Source organism: Vipera ursinii, assembly GCF_947247035.1.
Source record: "Vipera ursinii genome assembly, chromosome: 2".
NCBI classification, from domain to species: Eukaryota; Metazoa; Chordata; class Lepidosauria; order Squamata; family Viperidae; genus Vipera; species Vipera ursinii.
The window spans coordinates 84,784,703-84,796,824 of NC_139513.1; the positions used below are offsets into that span (position 1 = coordinate 84,784,703).

At 37.4% G+C, this 12,122-nt stretch overlaps 1 protein-coding gene across 1 annotated transcript; it reads right to left on the reverse strand.

Moving 5' to 3' along the window:
• Positions 1-5,254: 5,254 nt before the first annotated feature.
• WNT8A (Wnt family member 8A) lies at positions 5,255-11,646 on the reverse strand (the record flags this gene model as incomplete). Its single annotated transcript, XM_083353370.1, has 6 exons — positions 5,255-5,815; positions 8,668-8,810; positions 9,181-9,306; positions 11,032-11,170; positions 11,401-11,434; positions 11,567-11,646. 6 exons carry the CDS (start codon positions 11,644-11,646, stop codon positions 5,255-5,257), a joined length of 1,083 nt encoding a protein of 360 aa, XP_083209496.1.
• Positions 11,647-12,122: the final 476 nt, after the last annotated feature.

Genomic DNA, 12,122 nt, shown 5'->3' on the forward strand with positions numbered 1-12,122 from the left:
AAGAGAATCTGGCTTTCTCACTGATTTTCTCAGAAGTTCGCAAAAAAATGACCCTGGGACACTGCAACCGTCATAAATATGAATCAGTTGCCAAGCTTCCAAATTTTGATCACATGACCAAGGGAATGCTGCAATGGTTGTAAGTGTGAAAAATGGTCATAAGTCCACTTTTTGAGTGCCGTTATAACTTTGAACGGTCACTAAATGAACTGTTGTAAGTCAAGAATTACCTATCTCTGTGTGTTTGTGTGTATGTGTGTGCATATGATAAATTAATAAAATCAAATGTATTCTTGTCCTCCGAGGAAATAAAAATATATAACAGTGTGACAAAGCCTCCACCTAGCTCATGTTTGATGGATAGATGTGTGGCCCTATACAGTAGCTTTAACTTTTAGAAACCCCTCCCCTTTTAAATATAAAGAATTTAACAGGTTGTCTAAAAATAGTAATCCTTTGATTTGGTTTGTAATTAGCTGGTGATTTATGTTAATTTAGTTTTGAAATGCAAGAAGAGTTACAGAATCCAGAGCAAGAATGTCCAAGGCATTTACTGTAGTGCAAAAATATGTTGATATCCAAAAGTAACATTATAGCTTTAGAGTAAAGATTAATTCAAGGAAAAAAAATATATTGGATGCATATGGGTGTTTCCAGAAAGAAACTTGAGATATTCACCCAATGACTGGGGAGAGGGTGATCATAATATAACCCTTGAAAATAAGTGATCCTGTGCTGCTGTGACTTTTTTTAGTCACAGGTTTTCCTATAGAGATGATCCTGTGTATTATTAAAGCTAGAAACTAGTGGCATAGACGCTAACAGGACACAGGAAATGGACATGACTGGTAGTCCTTGACTTACAATCACAATTGAGCCCCAAACTTCTGTTGTTAAGTGAGACTTCGTTAAGTGAGTTTTGCCCCTTTTTACAACATTTCTTGCTGCAGTTGTTTGAGTGGATCGCTGCAGTTGATAAGTTAGTAACCTGGTTGTTAAGTGAATTTGGCTTCCCTGTTGACTTTGCTTGTCAAAAGGTTGCAAAAGTTGATCACATGACCCCGGGTCACTGCGACCGTCATAAGCATGAACCAGTTGCCAAGCATCTGAATTTTGAGCACATGATCATGACGATGCTGCAAAGGTTGTAAGTGTGAAAAATGGTTGCTTTTTTCAGTGCCGTTGTAACATTGAACAGTCACTAAATGAACTGTTGTAAGTCAAGGAATACCTGTACATGCACATGAGATTGCAAAACAGATCGTCAGTACATAGATGAAGGAATATCTATTTTCCATCAATTATGGAATGATCTGAAGTAGTTATTTCTCTTTCCATATTTCAGTAACCAGTTTCAACTGGAAGACTACTCTGTGAGTCTTCTTGCTCTTCTTTCCTTCTAAAGTTAGGTAAACTGAGTTAAAACTAGACTGTTCATATATAAACCTATACAGTATGCAACACATCTATGAATGAAGACTATAAAAATACTTTATTCTCTATTTTTAATCTCTTTATTGGAAACAGTATAAAAAGTGATGCATTACACTAGCTCAGCCTTTTTTCAGCCATCCTGTTTTATGAAATGGGAGTTCTAGTCCAAAGTATCAAGTCATCAGACTGAAAAAAGATTACACTAAACATGGCAGAGTAGAAGATAAATGATGCTTATTTTCATTAAAAGGTAAAGGTAAAGGTTCCCCCGCACATGCGTGCTAGTCGTTTCCGACTCTAGCGGCTGGTGCTCATCTCCGTTTCAAAGCCGAAGAGCCAGCGCTTGTCCGAGGACGTCTCCGTGGTCATGTGGCCAGCATGACTAGATGCCAAAGGCGCACAGAACGCTGTTACCTTCCCACCGTAGTGGTCCCTATTTTTCTACTTGCATTTTTACGTGCTTTAGAACTGCTAGGTTGGCAGAAGCTGGGATGAGTAACAGGCACTCACTTCTGTTACGCAGCACTCGCAAACTGCCGACCTTCTGATCAACAAGCTCAGTTTCCTAACCCACTGAACCACCGTGTCCCTTCCTTACTTTCATTGCTTCAATATTAATAGTAAATAGGATGGTCATTCTCTTTTTTTTCTCTGTAAAGATTGTTTGTATTATGACTTAACTTGACAGTGACTGCAGATATTTTTCTGTTGGCTCAGGTCTATAATCTGGAGAGGCAAAGCGAAAAGGAGTGAATGTCAGAGAGAAGACAAGTAAGCCATTAATTGTAAGGAGATCTGCAGTTTGTGATAGCAGACCTTTTGCTAGCCTCCTATTGTTAAAGCACTGGAAGCTGCTATCCTTAGGAAACTCTTGGCCCATTTGGAAAGAAGGATGATACACTGGAAGAACAGTGTGTCTAAACTAAAACTTAACTGTAAAACAAAGCTTTTGCTGGGCAGCAAAGAATTACTCTCTATATATTACAATATATATTATATATTCCATATAATGATTCTATTATTGTCTAGAGAAAAATCAAAGCAACTCTTTTTTCCCCGCTCAGATATGACTGAGGAGTAGAATCATCCCAGCCGTGAAAGTTTTCAGAAAAGGCAAACTAAGAATAGTGTGAGTGGGTTGTAGGTGGCAAGAGGAGTTAAGAAATTCCACAGGAGGCAAAAATGACTCAAGTTAAGTTAGTACAGTATTAGACAATTATTTTGCTGGGTCATATTTTACAAGTAGGGTACATGATGCTAATAAGAGATTGTACCAGGATACTGTGATTTCCCTTCAAACATATCTTAAAATATGTAAGAGGAATCTGAGTGCCTTTATAGAAAAGCAGAGCATGAAAACTAATCATTCTGATTTTGGCAAAGAAAAAAAGCAACAAAGATAGTTGAGTTAGACTATATTGTACACACACACAAACACCCATATGCACACCTAAAACTCTCATGTCTATAATCTTTAACTCGGTGGAAGGACTATCATAGGGCAACACTTTTTGAAACAAAGTACCTCAAATGGGCTAACTTACAGAATGTCTCCAAAGTCCAGGACCCATGACACCTGTGGAACTGAAATTTGGCAAATTTTACAAATATTTAACAATATTAAAAGGATCATTAAGCATTTTATGACAGAGTACAAATGTCATAAAATATTTCCTGTGGTCAACTCCTGATGTTTGACTATGCCATACAATTCAGGATGGGCCACTTTTAAGGAAGATACCTCACAGAACATCTCCCTGAATTTTTAAGAACTTGTCAAGTATATTACAAACTCTGCTGTTGTTGAAGGAATCTGCTAAGGAAATATTTCTGAAAAAAAATCACCCAAGGGGTCGCAAGTTGTTGTTGTTGTTGTTGTGTGTGTGTGTGTGTGTAAAAGCCAAAATCAATAATTTTATTAAGACCAATCAAAACTATGTTCAAGGGGATAAGGAAATAGGTGAAAAATTCCTAATTAGGGCAGTTGATGAGCACAAACTATTTATAAATATTGAAAGTGGTGGACAGAATGGTATAACAGCATTGCCTGGGAGAAAAATAAGCCAAATCTTTGTTGGCATAGTTGACCTATAGAGGAAGCAAAATAATAAACCTGGATGACATCTTCAGTATACATTTAAGCAAACAGCCAGGACTTGTTGTCCTGTTTCCAGATGTAGAGGGTTTCTCCATTTGCCCTCTCAGGCATACAAGTCATCAGGTTATTTATAGGAGCAAACAGTAGGGAACCCACAGACACATTCACAACTGCCTCCAAGTTTTCACTCAAACTCTCTAGTTCAAAGGGTTAATCTTGTTCTTTAGAATAAAGAATTTGCAACAAGCCCTCATCTTTACCACATCAAACACAATCTCAGCTTGCATTGTTTGAAGAACATTAGACAATAGACAAATTAACGAGACAAGGGAAATTTACTTTGTCAAGCCCTTGTTTGTCGCCAATTCTTCCAAGTTTTATATCCCCAGAAAAAAGAGACCTAAGCCAGTTTCTATCTTATTTTGTGGCTTCTTGATCAAATCCTTAACTTCCTTTTATCTTCTTTCCTGAAAAAGTAGCTTCTCTTAACCCAGACAAATAGAGAATACAGGGTATTTTAAAGGAAACATAACATTTCTTCAAAAATGTTTATTGTAAAATATTGTTAAAAATCAGTTTTAACTTAGCTTGTTTTACAATAGTAACTTGAAAGGGGTACAAATTAATCGGCCATAAAAAAAGACCTGAATTTCTTTCCTTGAAAGTTGAATTTCCAATAAAGTCCATAGCTTCATCTCTTGAGCCACCTCTGAAAATTAGACCTGTGCATTTAAGCTCTTTGAATAAAAAGTGCATATGTTTCACATTAATATATAAATTTATATATATATTATATTTACAACCTATGGAAGTTCAATACTAGAAAGAACTATTCTCTAGCACTACAGAAAATCATTCAATCACTGGCTTCCAACATTTCTGTGAATTTCAACCAATATTTTAAGCAACCAATATTTTCTGATCACAATGTTGGATTCTTATGACACATTTTGTTCAAAGAAATAAAATGCAGGATAGCCTCTGCTTTTCATATTTTGGATAACTATATATTTTGCAAATTAAAAACATGTAACATAATAGTTATCAGATTGGATCCTATGCATCATCAATGTCTTATTACCTTGGGCATTAGAATCCTAGCAAAAATGATGTAGATGTGTGCCCTAAGATGGTAAAATATCACATTAGTAATTATAAATAAGATCAAAGGCAAATCCAAGATTGAGAAAACTGGGGAAAAAAGGAAAATAGGCCTTATACATGCAGTTAAACAACACTGAATCTGAGCTTCAGACTTTTTGCATTCCAATCCTGCCAAAAAAAGACAATGTGAAAGGAGAGTTACTACAAGGTGTAAGTTGCTTACAGATGTGAAATTTTTGAAAGAAACTTTACAGCCACCAATGGCTACAGTCTAGGTTTACAGGCCATATTGCACTGCATTGTAAGTGAAACATCTACATATCCCAAACCTGAGTTGATCCTTATAATGTAAGGTTACCTTGTTGGTGAAAACATTTGTCTAGCATGTAGACTAGGGGAACCAAATTTCTAGAACAGAAGTAGGCATATAAAAGGTCATGAGCTTGTGCAGTGGTAATGCTCAGACTTAATACTAATTTAGTTCAGTGTAATGTGAACATTGAACCTTTGTGCAATGAAAAACTAAAAGTCCAACAATTATGATCCGAAGATCTCTTTTCTGAATACTTCTCGTGAACAAGAAGTTTGCTTTTGGGGAGAGGTTAGAGGATGATGAATTTATCTCCTATGACCCCTGTTCTGCTGCCGAGAGTTATTGGAAAGAGAGCCCACTCGAGTGGAACAATAATATTTAGTTACCATTTGTTTGCACTGTTCACATTTCACTGTGCAACACCAATGAAACTTGCAATTGCAGCTCGTGACAATTTCAATCCGTTTCTCCTCTATTTTGAGGCCACATTCCAGGCAGAGCCTCTTGCAACTCCGTCTCTCCCACTGCGTCAGATTCTTGCCACTTTGAAGACACTCTCGTCCTTCAGTACCATAGAGGCCTAAACTGGTGTTTTTGATGCAATAATCTGGGGAGTCTTCCAAAAACAGAAGATCAGCAGCATGCACGGTATTGAAGGGCTCAGATAATATTCCACGACTCTCTGCACGGTTACCAGCTCTTATTCTTCTCTTGTCCAATTCCAGCTTCTGAGCCTGGTTATATTTGTTCTTTAGATAATTTCCAACATCTCGGAAGTCTGCTAGTTGGAGCCAGCAAGTTTGGATGCTGCAGCTCCCTGATACTCCATGGCACTTGCAGGCCCGCTTCATAGTTGCTTTTACAGCCTTGCATGAGAGATGGAACAACATTTAGGAATATTAGGAAATAAGAGCACTGAACAATTCTGTTAAATATCACAAGAAAATGGTGAGAAGAGAAACTTAATTCATCCATCTCTAAGCAGGCTATTTTGAGAGTTTGCATAGTCAAACATGTGGAAGACATAACAATTGGGAGTTTCATCCTAATATATCTGAAGGACACCAGATTAGAAAAGATTGACTTAATTTAAAACTCTAATCTTCTAATTAAAAATCAAAAGTTTTAAATATTTACTATTGAGCACAAACCCCTACTAATTGATGTCTTCCAAATATTTTGGCGTACAACTTTCCAAACTGCAAATCTTCATGGCTGTTGGCCACTTTAATTTAGTGGAAGGCATCAATAATCTCTTCCTGGTCTAGAAACAGATTTGGTTTGTGACCTGCAATTTCCAATAGGCTGAGAGTTCTATATGGGATACCACAATCTGCACTCCAAAAGTGCTTGGGGAAAATGTCATTTTGAGAGAGGGGTTCAGCAGCTTTGCGGGGTGGGGGAATTGCTGCCTTAAGCACAACAACCTCTTGTTTCTCTACTTTGTGCCCCTACCCCCGATTCTAAAAATTACATAAAAGTGCCATTTTTTTTAGTTCTTCCCATTCTAGAAATCGAAAAGGAGACAAGCTTTTTGTCACCCCAGGTAGGACTTTATATGCCCATGACCTAGTTGGATCTTATTACATCTGAACATATGGGGTCCACCTCTGTGTCCAGCTAAGGAGGGCTGGGCATCTGTCAAATTGATTCAGGAGAAGTGCTTCAGGCCTTGAACAAGCACATCCTCTATCAGCTGTTTGTTAAAGTGCTTGGGTTCTCTGTAAACCAGAGGAGAAGGGAACACTGCTACTTTAAGGAATCCATAAAAATGATCGTTAAGGCAGGTATTCCTTTCTTCCATATACATATCAAAGTCTGAGCAAAAGTTATTTTAAAGTGAATTTAAAGTGTTGTGCAGCAGGGTTAAGTTCAGGTCTGCACAACATCCTCTGAATCATTTTTCAAAATGTGTATTACTTCCTGTTCAGTGCTAATTGGTTTAGGTTGCTTAAAAAAAGCAAATCTGGAAGAATGTTTTTCCCCCAACTTTCTTCCAGAGAGTTTGGGAGAATGTACATTTGTTATAATTTACTATTCATTTAGCATCAAAACCGTACAAAATCAGTAGAAGTAATCACAAAATCATACTTTCAAAAACATGCTAAACATCAGAACCTGCATTATAGTCAAAGCAATTATGAACAATATAAGAGTGTGTCCTAAAAAAAGAAATTCTATCAGAGCAAAGCCATCATACTGCTAAGCTTGTAAGCCACCCTGAGTCTTCGGAGAAGGGCGGGATATAAATGGAATTAAAATAAAAATAAAATAAAAAATAAATCATCAGGAAGGTCCCATCTCTGTCTGCCAGTTCTTAGCAGCACAAGGGGGTTGGGGGCTGGAGGAGAACAACTCTTAAAGACTAATCTTAATGCCCAGGTAGATGTATATGTATGCCTTTCCTTTCAATAGTAGCTCTGGAACACTTTTAGACAGCCCTTTGCAGGGACTGCTAAACAAAGGTCCAGTTTGGATCCTAGGACAGCCCTGTTTTGTACATATCTGGATCCCAGGACAGCCCTGTTTCCTACAGATCTGAATACTTCCTAGCATACATGATTTCTGCCAACTTCCTAAGAGTGATAATATGAGTGATCTGGAAAAAGAGAGGCATTCATGATTAAGTAAAGAAGTAAACTGGACCGACCTGCTGTTATTCTAAATACAGCCCTGCACTGGCACAAGCATCAAGCCATCATTTAATTTCCCCATAACATCCTCCCTCCTATCGTGAATCTCCCCACAGCTAAATTCCCATGCTAGGTGAGCATGTTATTAATGGAAACAAGCAACATATGTTATTAAAATAAATTCTTCTATGTTTAGTTAGACTTACTTCTCTATAAATATGTAGAATTTCTAGTTGGGCAATGGAAAGCAAAAGCCTACACCAGTATATTATAATTTTAGGCTGACTTAAATCCCTAACTGGCAAATATATTGGCCTAGTATGTTTAGATTATAGTTACTATCCATATCTTAAAAGTCTCCTTCAGCCTACTATCCTCTGCACAAGTTAGATTCTAGTTACTGTTATCCCTAAGTAGCATGGATATCACGTATGGAGGACAGCAGATTGGAGAAAATGAGACTCATGTTCACCAAACATTGGTTTGCTTTTACTTAGCTGGATGTCTGAATACAAGCTGTTATGGATAAGGATTCTTTGCAAATCAGGCCATTAGGGCTTACTTCACACATTGTGGGTGGGTTATCACTATGCCTAACAAGCAATCTTCCAAATTCTTTTTAGGAAAAAGAGTCAGCAGCAGACATGTTGGGACTTGTCCAAATCTCTCACTCTAATGGAACTTGAAGATCAATTTCAATCAATCAATCACTATAGAGAACAGGTTTCCACATTTTCCCTATACCTACAGTAACTGAGAGCAAAGTTTGTATTTATTACATCAAATTGGACTTAATAATACATTTTTAAAAATCAGACATTGTTGTCATTTGTTTTAAGGTAATCTCTGAACTATTGTCCTACTGACTAAATTTTCTGTTTCCAAAAGAAAAAGTTCATTGAATCATGTAGTTCACTGCAGGGCCAGATAAGGTAACTCTATAGTTATTCAGGTTGAGCACTTACTAATATACTCAAGTTCGTGAAATCATGGGGACAGTCAAATTAGGAAAACACAGCTTGAAGGCACAGTTCTGCAACACATACCCCAATTCCAAAAGAAATATTTTTCAAAGTAAAACTTACCAGTCTCCCTGCCCCATTATTATGCAAATTCAATAAAGCTCTGGCATCATGTGCTGTCTCCAAAGCATCCACAAAGTGTTTGGAAATTTTTTCACCAAATTCCACATTGTCACTACATCCTCCCCAAACCCATCCGCTTCCACCTGGGGGAGAAAAAAAAATGTATGATTTCCAAATCCCTGGGAGTTGAGTCATAAAACAGAGGCGGATTTTTAGGAAATTCACCAAATATCTAAACAGAATTAGCACATTTTTTTTGGATTAGTAGAGGGGGTATACATGTGGTGATGGTGGTGATGGTTGGGAAATAAAACGTCCAGTTGGGTTGCTTGGGGTGGTTCAGAATCTGTACAATTTGTGAGGTTAATTGATACCTTAGTCTAACTTGCAGAAATAAAGAGTACAAAATATGGAGGCCTGCAGTTCTGCTCTTCAAAAGTGTGAAAACCGACTTAACTGAGCAGAACACCTGTCTTTCTTTGGCATATCTTTTTCAGAAACACCCAGACTCACCTACACGTCCATTTCTTGAATTATCACAGCCACAATTCTCAAAGTCTCCCATGCTACAGTTCCTGGTTAGGGAATACATTACTCCAGCTGAGCTGATGGCATGAACAAATGAAGTTTCCCTTGTAGCTAGAAGGAAGGAAGAATGGTCAGTATGAAACATAAACTCTCGCCTCCTTATAGTCTGATCTTCCCTTCTCCTGGCCAAAATAAAAGCAAAAAAAAATCTTCTTATCATCTCAAGTTTACCAGCAATGAATTTATATATACTAATTCATTCCCAATCTTTGGAAAGAAGTTTAGTTAAACAATTTATATCCCTTCCCATGCCCAAATCTCATTAGGATTCTGGATTAGGAAATGTATCAAAGGACACATAGGAATTACAATAGAATTTTTTTAAAAAGCTCTTTTTACAAATTTGTACAGCATGATAAGAAATTGGAGGGAGAGAAATACTAAATTTGTGGATATAATCATTTCTACTATAAATGTTTTGTTTTCTAGTCATTGCTTTTAGTTCAGCTTCAAGGTTTTCAATTTTTCTATGTATTTCATCAGGTCACAGACAAATCAAGCAGCATTCTTAGTGAAAGCATCCTCATTTGATACCAAAATGCACCCCTGAATGAAAGTGTTTTTTCATTTGTATGATGTCTGTTCATAAAGCAGTGAGGATTGATTGGTTAATCAATCTACATTTCCCCTGTTCTCTCAGTCTGTTTATAAATTAGGTGTACTGATATATGATGTTTAGTGATAATCAACAGGTTAGTTTTCATTTTGTATCAAAAGTTAATTTAAAACATATACATTAATACATAAATATTCCAGTGCCTAAATATATGGCTGAGAGAACTGTACTCTCTTTCCTTAGTGCCAAATATTGGCATCCCTTTATTTAAAAGAATTTTGGGGAAGGAGGACATTCAATGGCAAATTTAATTTTATTACTTTATAAAGTATTCTTCCATCCACAGATTTAGAAGCCCTCCATACTGAATTCAGTAGGAGTAGCTTCTCATAAAAGGTGCATAGGAGGATTATGTTCTGAGTTCCATATTTATTTATGACCATCCTAGAAATCATTGTTCACCTTTCATTTTGAATTCTGAATGACACTTTTTTAAAAAACAAAACAAAAACATAACAACAAATAGTTGCTTTTTAAAATGAATTGCTACTCCTTGACTTAGTCCTGACCATAACAACAACAAAAACAAAAGAATCCATGCACATTAGCTCACCTCTCTGACCTTTGGCAAAAATAAGAGACTCAAAACCTGCACACTGTTTTTGATCTGATCTGATCTGACCTAATAAAACCATTGTCCTAATAGGGATGAACACAGCAGCTGATTTCTGGGATTAAAAAAACCAGACCTCAACCTTGGCTAGAAAAAAAAATGTTCTCCAGGTACCAGCTCAATGTGTACACGCAATGTAGACTGGATATCATACTGAACCTGATTCAGATCTTCAAACTATAAAGCACAGTAGATGACTTTGATCAATCACTTTCTTCCTGGACAATCTATCTCTTAGATTTGTATGGATTAGAAGTCTAAAAGATTTTTCTATGCCACTCCTAGAAAAAAGGGCAGTCCCACCTATGGTAAATAATAACAGCAGAGTAAAAGAGAAATTTACTTTGATCTCTTCAAGAATATATTCCTGGTATATATTCCTTCACATATTCCAGGATGAAGCCCTACCACAAGACACTGAATCCTACCTACAGATTATGCTCTGTTTTCAGTTGCATGTAACCTTTGCACACTTTCTCATTTCAGGCTGCTAAACACAACTCAAGTGGACCTATCAAAAGGCAGGGATGTGTTAAAATCCACTTACCACTTCTAAGTCTGTGGTGAGTGGAGAGTTGAAGTGCACTCTCTGGACAGTTCCAGCGTTCCCAGATAAACTGATGCTTACATTCTTCAATTCCACTTTGGGCACCAGCAGACACGCTTGTAGAGTACCTCAAATATGCCTTTCACAGGCAAAACAAATGCAACACGTTATTTTTCAATGTTTCTCAACCCTCCCGAGCTCCCTTGAACAGTCATCTATATGCAGTCTTTCTGATTTCTGCACAAAGGGTCACAATATTAATACAAGTTACTTACCATAAATAAGTAATACGTTATTGACTGAACTGTCATCAATTATGTAATTTTAAAATACTTTTTTTTTGGGGGGGAGGGGAATGTAAATAGGTACCTTGGGTCCTGTCATCAGAAAGTTATTCACTGACCTGTAGAAAGAAGGGGAAAAAAAGCTATGCAAATCTTTTTTTGAACAGTATTTAAAGAGTGTCCTTCGAAACCAAACATTCACATCCACACCAAAAAGAACCCCTAAGTGGCAGTGAGCCTTGAATGCCTACCAGGCTGATGTTGTGTTGAAAACAGCAATCACACTGTATAGCACGAGACTGGTGAGGATGAAGGAGGTCCCTCTTTTCATGGTAAATCTCTATTCCCCCTAGCTGACCTACAAAATTGTCTTCCCCTCAGACCCTTCTCAAAGGATTTGCTAGATAACAGAAAGAGCTAGACTCTGCTCCTCCTTTTATTATACAAAAAAAAAACCACACACACAAAAAAAAACCCCACAAAAAGCCCCAATCCAAGAGAATGAGGGTGGAAAAAAACACCAAGGCTCTTTTAAATTACTTAAAAGCCTAATTTATGGAATAAAAAGCTCTCATAGGCCAGCCAGCCCACTTCATCAGATGCAAGAAGAAGGGAAGTTACCGCTGCCTCAGTCTTTCTTATTTATAAGGTGGATGCCTAAACAGCCAACTGCCCCCCTCCCGCCCGCCCCATTCATTTGCTGCCCAATGACAAGATAGCAGAAGGAGCTGCCTGACGATGCTGCACTTCAAAAGGCAAAGGAGGTGGAGGGGGGGGGGTCTTCGCTATCCATTCTCAGAACTTGCC